Consider the following 19,316-nt stretch of genomic DNA (forward strand, 5'->3'; position numbering starts at 1 on the left):
GCAGCTGCACAGGTAAACATGCTCCTGCTGGCAGCAACTTGAGGCAGGCCAGGGGAAAACCCTGACCCATTCCCCAGAGCTGCCAGAGGCACAGCCTGGCCTCTGGGCTGCCCTGGGACAGCAGGGAGCCCAGAGCCCTGTGCTCTCCAGCAATGGCTCAGCTGCACATGCACCCTGCTGCTCCTCTCCCTGCCCCACAGCTCAGCAGCCCTACAGCTCCAGGGCCACTGGCAGCAGCACAGCTCCTTGCAGGGGGCACATGCAGGGCACAGCTGTTCCCTGCCAATGTGCACAGCCTCTCTGCGCTGCCACAAGACCCTTCCTCCCGCCAGATGGTTGCCCTGCTCCCTTCTGACCTTTTTCTGAGCCTGATCCATGCTTGGTCTTCACCTTGCCCTCAGTCTGGAGCTCCTTCAGGCCCCCCATGCCATCACTAGGAAGGGCGATGGAGAGAGCGGGGGCAGATGCACACCCTTCCTTAGTATTTTGTCATTTTTGGCACAGCTGACAAGTCCCATCCGGAGGTGTCCAACTCAGCACTTGGTCGGCTTTCTGGAGAACGTGAAACCTTCACCAGCCCAAAAGGCTGGAGAGGTTTTCCTGCACGCGTGGAGGCTTGCTCTCAGCACACGTAATCAGCTGGGTGCCCATCACCTCCCAGAGGGCACAGGCAAGCTTGGTGACCTCAGCGCAGACGTTGGCGCTTTGCACTGGCAGCGCCTTGTTCTCCAGGCAGGACCAGAGCACGGGCAGGGCGTAGCGCTGCACCACTTCAGGGCTCCTGGCATGAACCCATTCCACAAGCACTGCCGGGACAGACACACAGCTCCTTACCCACCAGCCTCAATGCAAACAAGGATCTACCTCTGCTTTTGCTTCTTGGGAGCCTCTGGCCAAGATCAGTGAAATAGCACACAGAGCCCCATGACCCAGAAACGGGCAATGCAGCTGATCATCCTTGAAACAGAACCACCAACCCCTCCGGACTAATTTCTCCAAGCAGAGCCTTGTAGCTGTGGCAGACATTGTACCATTACTAAATTGTTTCACAATTTATGTATGCATGAACAATGAATGAAACATCAAATTGCCTTCTCTTTCCATTGACAACTTGTCTAAACCCACACGGAATCTTTGGACATGCACCCTAGAGAGGCAATTGAGAGATTTCTAATAAAAGGAATGATTCCTTTTTGTAACTTTGATGTCAAGGGGCAAAAGTCTCATCTGGCTCTTCCCTTTGCTCCACAGCACACAGCAAAGGGCAGTATTAGAGCACACTTCAAAACTCCAGCCCACCAGAGATGGCTGCTGCTTGACAGCTGGATGAGGAACATCAGTGCCTAGCTGGTGTCTTTGGCAGAATGCTTTTGTGCCTTCCAACCAAGAGCTCTTTCAATCCTCACGGTGTCTTAGAGAATTACCCAGACCCCACTGCCCTGGCATTTGAGCATCTCCACATTTTAATGGCATTTCCCCTCTCAATGCTAATGGCATTTTTTCTTACAATGTGCACCGAAATAGAGGCATAGAGAGAGAAAAAGGCTACACAGGGGACTGAAATTTAGCCAGAACACAAGTGTTGTCTCACATTGTCTCTGGAATCTGCTCTCTGCTCATTTTCTGAACTGAACTATATCAAACACAAACAAAAATTTACTACCAAAAGGCTCCTTGCATGGCAGATTTGGCTGAGAGATCAAAACCTGAAATGCTCAGGAGATCAGTCTTATTTTCTGATCAGGCAAAATGTTATGTACTAGCTATTTATTATTCTGTGATGGAAGAGATTTCATTTTCTCTCTGCTCTTAATCCACCAGCAGTCATCAACATTGAAAGAGCTCCTGAAAGTACCCCAAACCAATTCTGCTAAGCAGGAAAAGGGTTATGGTACCCATTTAAAAATGGGACTTCATTTGAGTTTAAATGCAATTAAAGACATGGGTCACTGTGGAAGTTGAGAAGAGCCCCAGTGAGAGCTGAGCCCGAGGCCGAGCGCTGCCCCATCTCAGATGCTGCACAGCTCTGCAGCAGCCAGGGAAAGCCTGCCAAATACACCTGCCTTGGCCATTGGGCAGGAGGGACAAGCTCAGCCCCTCCTGATGTGGAGGAGCTACTCTGCTTTCTGCTCACAGGCATTCCCTGTCAATACTCCCTCAGAGACCTCTTGGCTTACAAGGGGAGGCCATACCTGTGATGCACTCTGTCACTTCCAGAAGAGCTTCACCACTCAGTTTGCTCCATTGGTGGCTGAGCTCTTTCATCAGTGACACTTCATCTACAAGTGAAACACACGCTTCTGCTCACTCTTCTGAGGGCATAGGAGAAAGGACAGTGGGGAGGGAAAGGGCAGGGGCAACCCCATTTTATACAATAAAGTCAATTTCTGCTGATTTTTGAATCCTTTTCTTCTTTCCTTCCAGCCTACTTAGCAGGGTTTAAAATTCCAAAAGAAAAGCTCTCCTTTCACATGTGTAAATCCAAAGTTGTCTGCTGGACCAGGAGCTATGCTAAAACATTGCACACCAGGTATTGAAGTGAAGGGGAGAACGACCATCCTGGTAATGCATCGAACTCCAACTTTATTGATCAATCAATCACCTTAAATAACAGTGCTAACGAACGCCATGAATATTCTGTAATCCAATGTCATGATAGGCTAACAGAGAAACTTCTAACCACTCCCTTTGTTTTAGAATACCTACAATTGTTTATTCAAAACAGAAACCAAAACCAGAAACTAGAAACTAAAACAGAAACCATTGTTCCCAAAACTTTGACATCTGTTCTCAGGATGGCAGGCCTTCCCAAGGACGGTGTTCTGCTTGCCATGGGAAGACAAGCTGAGAACTTTATTGTTTATAGAATGATGCCTGAGAGAGTCTAATTGTTTACACTAATCAGAAGGCTGAGAGCTGTTAGAAACTGCTTTTACTTTTACCTCTTACTTTTCTCTCAATTGTATGTCTCATGGCCTTTTTCTTTAAGCCATTCTTGAAAAACTCTCCAACATTTCCCCTGTTTTTTTTCTTTGAGAGAAAAGAGGTTAGTTTGCCAGGTCTTCTCTATCATTCTACCAACCATCTTTTGGATACAACAAGGTAAGATAATGGTGAAGTTTTTCCTCATAGAAACTCTTGTGGAGGAGGCATTACCAGATGTCAAGAGAAGTGCAGACCCCGCTCTGCCAGGGCTCAGCTGCACCAAAGGCCTGAGGATAAACAGGACACTTAGTGTCAGAAATGTGATCCTGTGGAGAAGGATCAGAACCAGTGCTCAGAGGTGGAATAATGATAACTTGCTTAAATAACAAGATCCACCCTGCGCCTGGGCTGGTATTCCATTCCAGGCTCTATCTCCACAAATTAAAAATATCTTAGGTGTCATAATAGTAGAGCCTTTACACTGGTTATAAAGCTGTTTGGACACTATTTCCAGGTTTAGAGATGAATCCAGAGTAGCCCATGTCTGTTTATGCTGACTCATCCTTTGGAAATTAGAGTAATCAAAGCTGAACTGCAATTATCTAATGCTTGATTGGGATCTCTTCTTATAGGGCCTACAACAGAATGTTGTGTTAAAGGCACCAGTTTTCTACACCTTATTGAGGCTATATATGAAGCACTTTGATCTTTAACCTTTTTCAAAATACACTGTACCTCCCATCGATAATAAGCTAAGATTTTTGCTCATGAGATTTATAAAGATCTGAAGCTGAAGCAGTGTTTAGCCTTGTCTAATTCCGTAGTGCCTGCTCCCAATTATGTTCCCAGATGTGCCTATAATTACAGGTGTGGCACCATAAATGAAAAAGTAACAACTGATCACAACCCCCACAACACAGTGCAACCCAAGCAGCACAATTTGGGCTGTGACATTCAAGACAGTCCTCTTTTGCCAGTCCTCGTATATGTAAAGATGATAATGATTCAATAATGTCAATCAGTTCTCTGGTCGTCCGGCAACGGCGTGTTAAGGCCTTATCAGGCATTGCACAACAGGTGGTAAGTGGACTAAGAAAAGAAAGCTGTTAACTGTTTTCATTCATGCGAACCTGGAGAGAAGGTGAAAAAGCCTGAAAATGATTCTTTCTGTCCTTGAAGTTATCACATCCACCTTTTTTCATGAGCTTCCCAGAAATGTTCAAAGTCAGTTTTCAGTTTGTAATCCTTTAGTCATTTGGCTCAAATGGCATCAACTGGGTGATTCTCAGTCCTTTGTTAATTTGGAGTGGTGAAAAGATAGTATGCATTTAAGGCACTTAAAATATTTAACTTAACAGACTTATTTGCAAATCATGTAAAATCACTTAAATCTAATTCAAACTTAACAGAATCTAACTTAACTTACTTAATAATACTTAGCAAAAATTAATTTTCTTCAAATCCCACACAACTCAAACCTATATATAATTTAAACTTAGAAGACCTCGAACCCAACCGAAAACAAACTCAACAATTTTAACCTTAACATTTAATGGCACTTAATTGATAACCTAACTTAAACTACTTAATAACAGATAAAACTTACTATAGAAATAATATATAACATTTACTATCACTCACTCACAGGCCTGACTCCAAAACACTCAACCAAAACAACCTTTCTCACGTCTTTGCTGCAGCATTTATACCAAAAACACACTCACAACATCTCACTCATACAATCAATCCAACACATCTCAACATTTTTAAATTTTTCAAAACACAGCTTTAAAGTCTAATGTTCCACCGGCCCAGCCATCCGGGCTTCTGATGTTCAAAGTCTCTGGTAATACAGGTGTTTCCAAGACAGCATAACCAATGCCGAGCCAAATCGGCCGAAATTTGACTCTTGCGTTCATTTACGCTGATTTCTGCTTTACAGTCTGTGCTGGGGAGAACAAAAGATCTTTACTAACTTAGGTGAAAAACATCCTGACAGCAATAGTCCTTGGTGTTGTTTGTTTAGTTTCACTAGTCTTTTAATTGCAATAGGAATCTTTTCTTTTGTTGACAAGAGTCACAGTTATTACGGCTGTTAGATCTTAAACTGTAGCTTTTGCCGGCTACGGGGCAGAGGGAGAAACGCTCCCGCTCGAAAAAGCACTCTGAAGTCGGAATCCGCTAAGGAGTGTGTAACTAGCCCTGAAAATGGATGGCGCTGGACACTCATCAGAGCCCAGAAAAGATGTTGGTCGATCTAAACAGCAGGACGAAAACTATCAATGCACAGCATGATTGCTCCTCCATCACCTGCTCTCTGATGTCCAGTCACTCTTCCCAAGCAGCAACTAGCCGCCCGTGGACATCTGGCCCCCAGTTCACACATGAGGGCGATGCGGCTCCGGTCGCTCCCCCCGCGATGCTCTTTGATCACTTCCGGCACGGCTCTCGGGGTGGCGCGGCCGCTCCCGCGCGGCGGCTCCGCTCTCGGGGGCGGCGCGGCTCGGCTCCTGCGGCGGCGGCTTTTGATCTTCCCGCCGCTGCCTCCGGCGCTCCCATGCCGAGTTTGGAGTAGCACAGCACCGCAATTCCACCATAAATCACCGAATTCACACATTTCCGTTTATCCGTAAACCATATGGAAAATCCCTTTACCGTAACTATAAGTCCAAAGTCCTGTTAAGTCCTTTTGCCAATTCATCTCTGCTTTGCGCTGCAGGTCACTCCCTTCGCAGCGGTTCAGCTTCGCCCGCGGTGGCTTCCTGTGGTGTCGGGTTGAAGGCTTCCTGTTGCGGGGGATTAGGGGCAGGAAAAGGTACCGATGATGCAGCGATGACTTCTGTTGGTGCTTGGCATTCCCGGCGCAAGCGGCCCGTGCCTTCGCAGCATTTCGTGCGGCCCTCTTTATTTGATGCTGCAAACGCAGCAGACGTTTGAAGAGGTGCAAAAGCGGCTAACACCTGACTCTGAGAGGACCTTGCCTGTTCTTGCAAGCCTACTGCTATCTGTTTAAGTGCATCTACCACAAAAGCCTGCTGGCCAGTAGGAATGAGCGCCATTCTTTCTAATGCTTCCTCGATAGTCCAATTTGCACCTAAGGTGTTAAGTATGTTTCTAGTAGCAGAGTTACAGTTTTGAATACAACACTGTTTAAGGAGAGCCTCGCGCATAAATTCTGCTACTCCGGCTCTCTCAATTGCAGCCGCAGCTCTATCAACAAAAGCGCCAAAGGTCTCATCTTTGCCTTGCTTAATTCCCATATACACTGGTATCCCTCCTGGTTCCTTTACCTTATCTATCGCGAGTCTGACTAACCGCATTGCCTCCCGGCACTTTTCCGGACCTATTAAAACTTGTGCATCAGTACGAAGAAAAGGTCCCAGCCCCATAAGCTCATTAATAGTGATACCATGCAAGGGATCCCCCGGCTGTCTTTGAACTGCCACACACTCATTAGCTAAAGCTTGCCAGTGGGCGTTAAACAGCAATTGTTGATGTTGAGTAAAAATTAATTTAACTATCCCACGACAATCATTAACAAGAAGGATACTGGTGTCAAAAATATAATCGAGCATTTGCTTAGCTGGTTCACTTTTAAAGCCAAACTGACTAACAGTAGCTCGCAACTGAGATAACAGCTTCCAGTCAAGAGCGCTAATTGTGGCTTGAAAACCTCCTCCAGGCTGGGGGTTAAAGACAACCGGACAAGCCAATTCTCGAGCCGAATTTATCAGCTCTTGATCTCCCTTGTCAATTGCATCTTTGGCCAAGGCAGCCCACGCGTCCCGTCTTTCCCCCGCAATCGCCGCCACCAAGTCGTTTTCAGACCCAGGGACCGGCTGATTGCTTGTCGGGAACGGAGTACACGTATCTGGCCCCAGCTGCTGAGACGCAGCAGGTACGGGAGAGTCAGAGGTGCTCTGTGTAGCCTGCGGCAAAGCAGACAACAGGGCACCCCGCGGAGCTTGGCTCGTTAGGGGGGGCTGCGAAGCGGGTACTAAAGCTGTCTGCGTAGCCTGGTTTGTAGGCTGGCTCGTAGCTGGGCTTGTAGGCTGGCCCGTTAAGGGGGGCTGCGCGGCGGGCAGCGAGGCGGACTGCGCCTGGCTCATAGTATGACTCATAGCCTGGCTTTCCGAGGGAGGCGGTGAAGCAGGTAATAAAACTGTCCGCGTCGCGGGGCCAAGAGGAGTTTTGTTCTTATCAAATTCCCTATCTTGATCGTAATGTTTGTTACGATCGTGGGCAGCAGTGGCTTGATAAGCAGCCCTTTTTTCAGCTTGAATTTGCAAAAGCTCAGTGTTAACGACCCGCCATAATTTACCCCACTTCTTAGCAGTTTTATCATCATCTAACGTAGCCTGCCACAATAAATCACCAAATTTACGCCACTCAGATAATTCGTGAACTGTGTGAGGATTTATAAAGATCCCCTTTTCTAGGCCATACGCTAAAAGGCGTGGTAACTCTTTCTGTAAATCTATTCCCTTAATTTGCCGTTTTTGCAAAAGGGTAATAAAAAGTTCATATGCAGCTTGCCTTTCCATACCTATGTGCGCACGTTGCAGCTCTTCAAATCAAGGTCGCGGCCGCATGTCTCGGACGAGCCTATCTGTATAGTCGCTCGCAGCGCGGCGCGGGCCGGCGGGTTACCCTCCGCTTTGTCTTCCGCGCTTCTTCGCCGTTCCGGCTGCAGTTTCGATCTTACGGAACCCGAACCTGTCTTCACTTCGCGTGGCGTTCGCTTCCCCGTGGTGTTCGCTATCACGGTCGGAGGTCACCATATATTGAAGTGAAGGGGCGAACGACCATCCTGGTAATGCATCGAACTCCAACTTTATTGATCAATCAATCACCTTAAATAACAGTGCTAACGAACGCCATGAATATTCTGTAATCCAATGTCATGATAGGCTAACAGAGAAACTTCTAACCACTCCCTTTGTTTTAGAATACCTACAATTGTTTATTCAAAACAGAAACCAAAACCAGAAACTAGAAACTAAAACAGAAACCAGTGTTCCCAAAACTTTGACATCTGTTCTCAGGATGGCAGGCCTTCCCAAGGACGGTGTTCTGCTTGCCATGGGAAGACAAGCTGAGAACTTTATTGTTTATAGAATGATGCCTGAGAGAGTCTAATTGTTTACACTAATCAGAAGGCTGAGAGCTGTTAGAAACTGCTTTTACTTTTACCTCTTACTTTTCTCTCAATTGTATGTCTCATGGCCTTTTTCTTTAAGCCATTCTTGAAAAACTCTCCAACAACCAGGGACCTCAAGAGTTTAGTCACATGCAAGCAGTGTGGAAAGGTTTTGCATCCCAGAGCAAAAAGGAAGAAGCCCATACTTGGGACACAGAAAGGCACTGAGTCAGGCAGTTTGTGACTTCACAGAGCAGCTGAGGTGGAGAAAGTGGAAACTGCCCCTCAAGACCTGACTCTTCAACATTCCATTTGTCAGGCGTATTCCCCCAGTGTGGCATTTTCAGAGCTGACATAAATCTGTGTGGCAGCGGAATTTACAGCAGCCTTTCCCCAGGAAGGTATTTATTATTGCCATCTTGCCCCATGCAAAGCGACATGTGGAACGAGGCATCATTGACAGCTGGACTTAGACCCATTTCTTCTAAAGAAATGAACTTGGTGAATCATCAGTTCCCCCTTGGAAAAAGAAGACAAATGAGGAAGGTGGGAAATAGGCAGCTAATGCCTCTAATGTAGAGCCTTCCAGGTGGCTGATCTGCAGAAACTCTGATGGGCCGGTGTCCCTTCATGCCAACAGCAAAGCTGTTCATTTGGCAAGTCAGACGGGGCCCAAGCAAACTGAAAAACCCCTTTGCCTCTGAATTGTAGCAAAGCTGGAGTCCAGGACTTGCTCTTCAGACCAGTGGCACAGGGCCAAGGCAGCCTGGGACTGTTGGGAAATGCTGCTGCACATTCCAGCCTCTTGGGGATGGTGCATAAGGACTGCACCTGCACAGCTTCTGGTGGGTGTCAGCTGGAGCCTTCCACAGACAACAACAGCTCCCAAGGCACTCAGCGCTCTCTTGTGTGGGACAGACAGAGACACAGGTGAGGAGAGTCCATGCCAGGGCTCAGCCTTACCTAAATGAAGAACAGATTGGTCCAGTGCAATCACAGCTGCAGCATGAACCCCGGGATCCTTTGAGTTCAGGTTCCTTGTTATCCCTTCAACCAAACGGACCATCACTGGGTTCAGGGCATCTTCCAGGAGTGCAATCATTTCTGCCAGCACCTCCAGCGCCTGCTGCTTCACCTTCCTATGGGTGTCATTGATTCTCAGGACAAAATGATCAAAAATCTGTGAAGAGAACAAACAACATGAAAGCTGGATTAAAATGACCTTGTCTGAAGAGGGGATGTAGAAATGAGCACTCAGCAATATAAAAGATGAAAGTGATCCTTTCTGTCAGGTCAGCCCTTGCTTGCACAATTTCACTGTTTTCCTGTGGGCCACTCACTGGAATGGTTGTGCAACCTGATGCTGCTTGAAAGATTTTCATCTGGTTTTGAGAGTTTTGGCTGGGGCCAGAAAAGTTCCTATGGTGTTTCTCTCCACCTATAAATCATTGAATCAATTCCATTTATTAATTCAAAAGGCTACCTTTGCTTTTGAAGTATGGAAGCCCATATTTACCATGCCCATTTTTCTATACAGTTGCCTCAAGTACTGAGGGCAGTTACGATTTTGCCAAAATTGTAGCGGGAGGAGATCTAATTTTTTTTTGTCTGTCTCAGAACCTGCTTCTGGAGAAGGACAGGGCTCTGGTCAACTCTTCCAGGATCCAGACTAATTCTTTAACTAAGAGGTAGATTTCTGAAATGTAATGTGCTCTACAGCTCTCATTAGAGCAGGTTCAGTCCCTTGACAGCCACAGTATGAGGCACCATTTTCTGGAAAAAGGGAAAAAGCAGCTACTGGGAGAAGAAAGGATGGATCGGTCCTTAGCTGTTTTCCTCTTTTTCCAAAGAGAAAAAAAGGCCCCCCAAAAAGAAGGGTGAGCACCATCTTTACCAAGAGGAATAGGGATGAGGATGGAAATGAGAGCCAGAGTTGTGCCTGTGCAAGACAAAATGGAGTTTACAGAAGTGTCCTTTTAAAAACATTTTGTTTAAACCAACCCAGCCTGATACTTCTCTTCCCCATGCAAACCTATTTTCTGTTTAGAGAATAATTGCCATGCTTTCAATAGCTGGATTCCCTTCACTTAACCCAACTGGGAGTAGGAGACAGCAGCAGTTACACCAGCAGAAAATTTCGGCCATCATCTGATGAACAGCAGGAATAGGCACCTACCAGACAAATAGAGTTGGACTGAAAGAACTTGTCCTGAAGCCTGGACCTCAATTGCATTTGTCTGGGTAAGAGGGACCAGCCTGTCCCAAACAGCCAGGATGTAGTAGTGCCAAGACACACCGAATTAACTTTACATCCCCAGGCTTGGGAAAGGAGCTAAAGGAAAGGAACCATGAAGATATCCTACATACTTGGACAATGTTACTGGAGATCAGCTGGGGGCTGGTTTTGCACAGATCTAGGAGGAGTGCCACTCCTTCCATCCATGTCTGAAACCCCTTGGCTTCCAGGAGATGGTAAAGCTTCTGCAGTGACTCCCTTCCTTCCACAGTTGCAGGTAACGTGACCTGGGCTGTTGGACGGTGGAGGAGGCGCCCACCAGGGGCAGACTTCGCCCTGGAAAACAAAACCAAATTAGGACCTGTTCCTGGTAATACCTTCAGTTAATTGTGAGCAAAACATCCGGAGGAGCTTTCCCAAATTGATGTGATTTCAAGCTAGAAAATCATGAAGCTCTGAGGAACAACGTGGACCTCGTGACAATCATCATGGCAGACAATCTGCAAGTGACATTCTCACCACTGCTCACTAAGGAAAACCAAGGATGAGATGCATGTGATCTATCTTCAGATGCCTTCCAAGGCACACGTTGCTTTGGGGGGAAAGAGAGACGCTACTTCCAAGTTTAAATGCCTCCTCATATGGCACATGTGTGTTTTATAATAAGGAAAGTCATCACTCTGAAGAAGGGTCTCTACACCAGGCATGACAATCTGGAAAAGTAGTTCAGATGCATCTGAACAGATGAACAGGGGCAAATCTGAAGGATCCAGAAAATCAGGAACAGAGATAAAAGCAGAAGCCAGACATGCCAGAACTACACTCACATTTCATTTGCTTCCCTAGAGACTAGATGTACAGCTTAACAAACCCTCTGGGAATAATCCTCTGGGATCATCCTGTCTCTTCATGAGCATGGGAAGATGCTAGCCATGCTACTGAGGCATGTGGTCACCTTCCTGCCACCACTGAGCGTGACTGAGCTAAATAAATCCCCTCTGGAAAAAGAGGAGAACAGGTCCAAGTAGCTCTGCCACTGGCATGAAGAGACAGCAAGGACCAAATTCCTGTCCTAAATGCTGATTGCTGCACAGGGGGAAATAAACCAAACACGCTCTCCATCAAGCAAACCATATGAAGGACAGGAATACCAAGACAAAAAGTCCACATTGAGACACCTGTTGACCAAAATGGCTCAGGAATTGCCTTGCTCCTTACTACTCAATCTTGGTACTGTTTGAGGGTAAGAAAACCAGGAATCAGCCAGGCCAAACTACATGGATGGGAACTGCTTGTCTGGGGAATGCCATCTTGCTTCTAAACTGGGACTTCTCATTAAAACACCTATCTACAAAGGACTCCATTTGGATGAAAAAAAAAACCTGGTTGAATTTCCTTGTCTCAAGCCAGGCAGCAGAGACTTGGCCCTCTTCAAGCCTCCACAGCACTGCCCTTGCCACTGCACTGGATCGTCTGAGCTGCAACCAATGGGTGTCTTTGTGTCACCCAATTCCTGTGGAAAGCCCTCCAGAGAAGTTGTGTTCAACACAGTGCAGAAGTTGACATTTTTTGTCCTAGAGCATTTGTAAGGAAGGGAAACAATCTCTGGCACTGGCCATCTCCAGCAGAAAGATTTGCCTGAGGAAGAGGCATGTAGAGCTTGTCATGTGCTTTGTCACATCTGACAAAAGTGCTCAGTACCGTTTGCTAGAGGGCAGTGGGGCCTGGGGCTTCTTTGGGCTGTCGTTCCTCTTCTCCACGGGCTCCTTGACAGAGGGGCATTCACCCTTCTGGTTTTCCATCCCCTACAAAGACATAAAGAAACCCCATGAATCTTTAGAATATAAAATAGGAAATGCCCTCTTGAAAACACAAGTTAGAACCAGGATCACTGCTACCAAGGCTTAGGGAAACATTTCCTACCATACAGAAACAAACAGACCAGAGGTTCAGTGATGCCAACTCTTTGATTTCAATAGCCCAAGGCAGGTTATGGGTGTTACCACACTGAGCAGCAGTCTAAAATCCCAAATTCATTAGTCTTGAGCATAAATGGGAATAATGCAAACTGACAGGCAATGAGTGGTCATAAAGGAAGCAGCAGAAAAAATTGGACTCTTTGGAGGTTGGCTCAATGTGTTGGAAGTTGATTTGGTTCAATGCTACTCTCTCTGCTCCTGCACCAAGGCACACTCCCATCTGTAATGTAGATGAAAAGAATAAAATCCCCCCCAAACAAACACATGATTTTCCACTGGATGCTGCTGAATTCACCAAGCTTCTTCCAGCTACACATGGCTCGACAGCAGGGCAGTATTCCCAAAAGACAGACAGCAACTGTAGTAACTAGGATTGACTTGGACATCTTCGGTATATTTGGAAATTTTCTTGGCACTGCTGCTTCCAGTCTCTTTTGCAAAGAAGACTCTGTTATGTTCAGAAGCACTATTCTCACTTAATTGCTTTACTGGGGGCAGAGTAGGGAGAGTGTGGTGGGGGCGTACACGTGAGTGTAAACCCATTTTCCCTTCTTTCCATTTGCTCTTTGTAACCACTATTGAAAGTATTCAAAACCCCACTTTTCCCCTAATAATAGCAGTTCCTCTGTGGTCTGCAGATGAACAGGCTGAGGATTAACAGCTCATTCCCAGGAGCAAAATGATTCAGCAGAAGTGGAATAGGATAAAGACACATTGGGTATGTTTGATCTCATATTTGCAGTGGCAATACTTGCACAAAGGAGACATTTCTCCTGTCAAGCACTTACCTTCTTCTTAATTCTGGTCAGAATATCTTCCAGGTCATGCGGGCAAAGAGATTGCTCCAAAAGCTTTTTAAATTTTTGATTATTCAGCAACATCTTCACCATCTCCTGTCCACAATGCCTAAGGAAGGAAGGAAGGAAACCACAGAAAATGAAGAAAGGAAGAGTGCTAACAGAAGAGGCTGATGCCTTAAACTCATCAGGTGCAATGCTTGCATGAGAAGCCATTACCTACTCAGCAAAGAGGGAGATTTACCTCACTTGTCACTGCACAGTCTTGTAGCTGAACACAAGGGGCAGGAGGAGAATGTGGGGCAAGAGAAAAATACCATTTCTCTCTGAAACTGCAGGTGGGCTTCTGTGGGATTAAAGGATCCCAGGCAACAAGCAAAACACATCTGCTTTGTTGTCAGAGCCTGTTAGCAGTGTCCTGCTGCCATTGCACAGGAATTTACCTTTCTCACCTCATGATTGCTTTTAATTATTCTCTACTATACGTATGCACAGGGTCAGCTAGGTGCTCTGGTGTTCTTGGCAGCTATTAATGGGAATTTCATCATCAAAGTAAGGGGATTTTGGTGGTTTGGGGTGATTTTCCTACTAGGAAACTACGGTTTTCTTCAAGAAGAACTTTGGAGACCACTGAACCACACATAACAGCATTCTAGAAATCTGCAGAAGAGGTTTAGAAAGACTGAATACATTGGATAAAGATCCCTGAATCATTTCTAGGGAAGTCTTAAGTTAACGAGAAACAGATGTTTGGGATCCTTCAGTGATGAACATTAGCCAACACTTTGGCTTTCTTGTGCACCTAAGGCCAATCAAAACTGTTGGACTGGCTAATCTGAGCTCTTTTGATCTCAGTAAAGAATCCTTCAAGTCACAGGAAGTTGGCAATGCTCCTTCTTGCTGGCCAGCCTCAGGTTACCCAGTACAGGCATTTCCCCAGGCAGCCCAGAGCAGCAGTCACAGCACCAAGCATGACAAAGCTCAAGAAGCGTTTGGACAATGCTCTCAGGCACATGGAGTGACTCTTGGGCTGTCCTGCACATGGCCAGGAGCTGGACTGGATGCCCTGCGTGGGTCCCTTCAAACTCAGCATATTCCACGATTCTATGCCCCTTAGCCACACAGTGAGGTCGCTCATTATTTCCTTGAGTTTCCACTCTTTTGTGGTTTTACCCTTAAAGCCAAACACAAAACGGTTTTCCTGGTTTTGGAGGTGAGATGAAGATCATTACCTTGTGTCCTTGTGACAGTCCTGAGCCAGTCTCCCTGCCACGTGTGGGAGCCTCTCAGCCCTGGGGGTGCCTGCGAGCTTGGTGACTCCCATTTTCTCCATCAAGGACAGGAGGAGTTCGGCCGCGCACTTCCGCACCTGGACGTAGCGGCTCCTGGGAAGGAGAGAGCAAACCCTGGGCCACAGGGACAAGGAGCAGCAGCAGCACAGGCCTTGGCCAGAGCGTGCTCCCTGTCCTTGCTGGGGGAAGGAGCCTGGGCTCTCCCTGCACCTTCCAACACCTGCAGAAGGTTCTGTCCTCAGAGAAACACTAAATTGGCATTGTACAGAAGGACTGCCTGCACAGAAGAGTGAAGAATTCAGTCTCCCTGCACTAGCTGATACTCTATTTCTTTCCCAAAATTTTCTCAGAGAAAGATTAAAGTAATAGATCACATATGAATTATTTAGAAATTAAGGACAATTCATGCTGACCCCTCAGAGGGCACCCACTACACAGAGCTGCAGCAGGATGAGGCTTTTTCCACCCATTCAACCCCAAATCTGCAGACCTCTGGAAAGAAACAAATGCAGGGCAAACACACTGTGGGGCGTGAAGTTGTGGAATATCCAACAATGCAGTCTGTTTCTTTTGTAAAGCTTGGCAAGGAACATCTGAGTGTTTTACCCTGTTCCAAGGCTGAGGAAAAGGTGGCAGGCATTTGAGCCAGGTTGTCCTGATCTAGAGACTGTCTCTTGGGAACTATCAGGCCCAGCACCAACACTTAGGGCAGCATTTGCTTCAGCTGTCCCATGGCACTCGGCCTGTGAAGGTGCCTGGAAAGTGAATCATCATCTCAAGGCTAACATGAAACATCATTTTGAATAGAAAGCAGAGCTCTAAGGCCAGGACACTCATACAAAGTTCTAAGGCCAGGACACTCATACAAGACTCTTTTTGGCAGCAGCTGCACCTTCTGGGCAGGCTGTGCCACACCCAGCACATTCTCCCCCATGTGCTCCACACCCCTGCAAGGACCCTCCTTATTTCTCAGGTTAATGGCATCACGAGGATACGTGGTTTTCCCCAGGGACTCTGTGGTTAGAGCTGTGAAATATCCAACAGTGCTCACAGCTGCAATTGCAATTGTCCCTCTTCCCACAAAAGCACAAGGCTCTATCCGGAGCCTTTGCAGGCACTTTCACTTCGCCACCGTACCCCACATGTAGAAAACTCTGACAGACTGGGAGAATTCCAGGAAGCAGCAGGAAGCTGAGACAGAGGAGCTTTAGTTTGGATATCAGGAAGAAGTTTTTCACCCACAGGGTGCTTGGGCCCTGGAACAGGCTCCCCAGGGCAGTGCTCACAGCACCAAGCCTGACAGAGTTGAAGAAGCATTTGGACAACAATCTCAGGCACACGCTGTGACCCTTGAGTTGTTCTGTGCAAGGCCAGGAGCTGGACTGGATGGTCCTGATGGGACCCATCCAACTCCCCATATTCTGCAGTTCTGTGACTCTGTGACCTAATGGGCTGCAGGGGGGCTGAAATAGGTGACAAGAGGAAAGAAATGAGATTGATGGGCCAATCAAGTCACTGAGTCCACAGAAGATGCAGGATACAGGACCCTTCCCTCCCACCATTCCCATTCTCTCTCTCAGATCCCTTCCCCAACCAACACACTGGAAGGTGAAGAACATCACTAAAAGAAGAAGAACCTACTTGACTCCCCTGTCCATGAGAACAGTCATTGCTTGGGCAGGAGTCACGTTCTCTACCATCATCCCCAGGCTGTGACAGGCTGCCTTCTGAATAAACTCTGGGGAGTTCCACACCATGGGGAGAAGGACCGCAGCAACCTCATCCGCCTCGGAGTCCATGTCCTTCTTCAAGATGGCAAAGAGCTCTCCCAGAGTGACGATTGCTGAGCAGGACACCTTGGACCGGAGGTTGGTCACCTGGGGAAGTCATGAGGGGAAACGTAAGAATCACCTTGAAAAGAAAACCCATTTCCTTAGACAAAACTCCCACAAAATCACAGCATGTCCCACTGTGTATAGAGGAACATAAAAGCACAGGAAGAGCAGAAGAGCCCAAACACAGAAAGGCACTTACTCTGGCACCAATTTCTGGCTTCACTCCTGCTTACTGCAGGCATAAAAAAATATCTTTCACTAAAGTCTTCTATTTAACGCTTCTACAATGTCAAGTGCTTTGATTTTAGACCCTTTGTTTTGAAAAACAAAGAAGCAAAATAAAGTAAATAAAAAAAATAAAGGCATGCTTTCAAACCATAAAGGCACAAGTCATAAAGATAAAACAGTCAGGCACTCCTGTTCAAAACAGCAACACTTTTAGTTGAAGCCCTCAGACAGGAAACAGACAACACAGGCTCAGAGCTACAGACTCATTTGCAGGGTTCAATTAGAGCTTGGGCAGAGGTTGGGACTCTGGCATAGAATGTCATTAGTGTCTCCGATTCTGCCTTGCATTATAATGGCACCACACTCAAAGACAAGTGTCAGCTACCCAACCTGCCAGTAAATACACCTGCACGTACACACAGATCCTACAGATAGCTGACAGACATTAGAAGGTCTAAAACCAGAAATGAAGGCAGTCCCTGAGCACACATGGAGATGAACAAGCACATATCTACTCTACAAGCTGTGTATGAAGTATGGGGGACAATTCAGAACAATGTGCTCACCTCGCTGGTAGCTGCCAAGCAAATCTCACGAAGTCGACACAGCAGGACTTCTGGATGGGACTCAGCCAGCCGTGGGATGTTGAAGAGTCCCTTCTGCTTCAGTTTCCTTAAAGACAAGTGCCAAAAAGATTGATTTTTCTCTCTACCCAAGAACTAGGCAGCACCCTCTGAAATGACCACGCTGGCAGCTCAGTCAAACCATGGGAGGTGCTTCTCAAGGAGCACTTAATGAAAATCATGGAACCGATTGCCACAGGATGCTGTAGCTGTTAAAAGCATACACAAATCCAAGAGGCAAAGAGAGAGCTTTCAGAGTATTCATGTGTGGCCTTTCTGAAAATCTCTGCTATTAAGTCCCTCTGTCACTGCTTCCTAGAAGCTCTGAGGCTGGGACATGCTGCTGTTACTTGTCACCTCCCTGTACCTGTCCCTGAGACACAGTCCCATTGGGCTATTCCTGAGACAGTATTTTCCTTCTTTGTCAGCCCCAGCAGGCAGTTCAGCCCTGAGAGTCTGCACTGCCACTCTGGAGCTGAGTTCCCACTCTACAATCTAGGCCTTGTGTGTCACCCACTCCACTCCACCTCACACATTCCCCAAAAAAGCATCAGGATATCGTCCCAGAAGATTAAGATTCCATCCCTGGGCAAGAACTGTTGAAACTCTGGCTTTTCCCACAACACTCCTACCTAAAACAAGCCCCACAACAGCAACATGTTATTTAAAAGGTTCAAACAACTCCATCTCTCAGCACTTGCTTTGTGCAGGCCCTCAGCCTCAGGAGGGTATGTGAGGCATCAGGGCTGCAGCACAGGGCTGGTGACTGATCCCACGGGCACCCCGAGTGTCATCAGGACCCCCCCACACCTGCAGAAGCTCTCTGCACCTCACAGGACACCAAAGAGAAATGGGGAAGATAAATCACAAGAGAAAGGGCAAAGCAAAGGAGATGCATCGTGGCCAATTTTTCATGTTGATTCCTGTGAGAATGAAGCATCCACTAGTGAGGGGATACTAAACCAGACATCAAAAAGACAACCAATATCACCTCACATTTGTAGGGTTATCACCTCTGGGCCTCCTTCTGTCTGTGTAGAATTTTGGGACACATTGTGAGTGTTGACAAAACATCTCAGGCCCATACGAAGCAGTGAGAAGGAAAAATTGAATTCCAAAAGTGCAAGATTCCTAGAGGATTTTATTTCTTTTTCCTTCTCTTCTGCCATGAGCCCTTCAGGAGTAATGGCAGGCTGAGGGACTTGAAAGCACAACTCAGTCCATTTCTCAAAAAAAGGAGCTCCCTGGAGCTGCTTCGGGGACTCACATGCACGAGTCCCTGCCATTTCTGACAGCAGTGGGAGCAAAGAGGAATATTACTCAGTCCCACTGGGCCAGGGGCCCAAGGCACCCAAATCTCTACACTCAAAACTGCTGCCATCCTGCTTCTGCCTTCAGCCAGCAAATCATCTCATCCCACAGCTCTCTCTCTTCCCTCAACCTTTCCTTTGCAGCTCCAAGGAGCAGCAGGCAAAGCCAGGAAACAGCACGGACCTGCTGCAGCTGCAGCGCTGCTGCAGAGCAAGGCCAAGAAAAGGCTGCTCTCCAATCTTTATGCTCTCCCTGCTCTGCAGGCCTTTCACCAGTGCCCTTTGGCCCTCTGGGCTCTCGGGGCTCCAAGGAACGAGCAAGACACAAAAGCTTCTGACCGACCTTAACGCTCAGAGGGACACAGAGGGAACGGGGCCTTTCTTACCAGTCATCACTGCCCAGCATGGACAGTGCCTCCTGCAAGGACTGCTGTGGGTCTGAAAATGCTCCGTCCTTCTGCCCATGCCCACGGAGTGGCTCCTCTCGGTGCTTGGCACCAGTGGCCATCTGCGGGGTCACTGTAAGGAGAGGGTCGGCCATGGGTGCTGCAGCCCCGGGCACGGCACCCGCCATGGCGTGGCCTGCAGCCCCATCGCCCAGCCAGGGCTCCGTGTGGCACACGCTGCCACTGCCTCAGAGATTCCCTGCTGCCTGCATCCTGGGGCTCCTTGCTTGCTCCCAGCCTCCCCCAGCTGGGCACAGCTCCAGGCTGAACCTGACAATTGCCCCCACAGCACCAGCTCCCAAGTGCCACAGGTGCCACAGCCAGGGGCAGCTTCCTGAGGCCGCAGAGCTCCCACTCCCTGCCAGACAGTGCCCACAGCAGGACTGGCCAGCCCAGGAGGGAACTCCTCAGGGGCCTCTCTTGTCTCAGCACCCTGATTTCCCCCAGCCCTGTGGACAGAGGCACTCTGCAGCTCCCTGAGGGAAGGCCTGCAGCTGCCTCGTGA

At 47.6% G+C, this 19,316-nt stretch overlaps 1 protein-coding gene across 1 annotated transcript; it reads right to left on the bottom strand.

Annotated features, from left to right (window-relative positions):
* Positions 1-570: 570 nt before the first annotated feature.
* Positions 571-18,939, bottom strand: LOC128946402 (TOG array regulator of axonemal microtubules protein 2-like). Its single transcript, XM_054290141.1, has 9 exons — positions 18,752-18,939; positions 16,999-17,104; positions 16,011-16,246; positions 14,447-14,462; positions 12,003-12,106; positions 10,433-10,637; positions 9,029-9,245; positions 2,193-2,279; positions 571-806 (listed from the first exon to the last, which is right to left on the bottom strand). The coding sequence occupies exons 1-9, from the start codon at positions 18,937-18,939 to the stop codon at positions 571-573; spliced, it is 1,395 nt and encodes a 464-aa protein (XP_054146116.1).
* Between the last annotated feature and the right edge of the window lie 377 nt (positions 18,940-19,316).

The sequence above is a fragment of the Melozone crissalis genome, unplaced genomic scaffold (genome assembly GCF_028551555.1).
Source record: "Melozone crissalis strain CALT ecotype California unplaced genomic scaffold, PUWL_Pcris_2 ptg000081l_1, whole genome shotgun sequence".
NCBI lineage: Eukaryota > Metazoa > Chordata > Aves > Passeriformes > Passerellidae > Melozone > Melozone crissalis.

Excerpts from the sequence above, each read along its gene's own strand:
- LOC128946402 (XM_054290141.1), bottom strand. The coding sequence starts at position 18,939 with ATGGCGGGTGCCGTGCCCGGGGCTGCAGCACCCATGGCCGACCCTCTC. Across the intron at positions 17,105-18,751 it reads ATGCTGGGCAGTGATGACTG|GAAACTGAAGCAGAAGGGAC; the intron begins GTAAGAAAGGCC and ends CTTGTCTTTAAG. Across the intron at positions 16,247-16,998 it reads GCTTGGCAGCTACCAGCGAG|GTGACCAACCTCCGGTCCAA; the intron begins GTGAGCACATTG and ends TGACTTCCCCAG.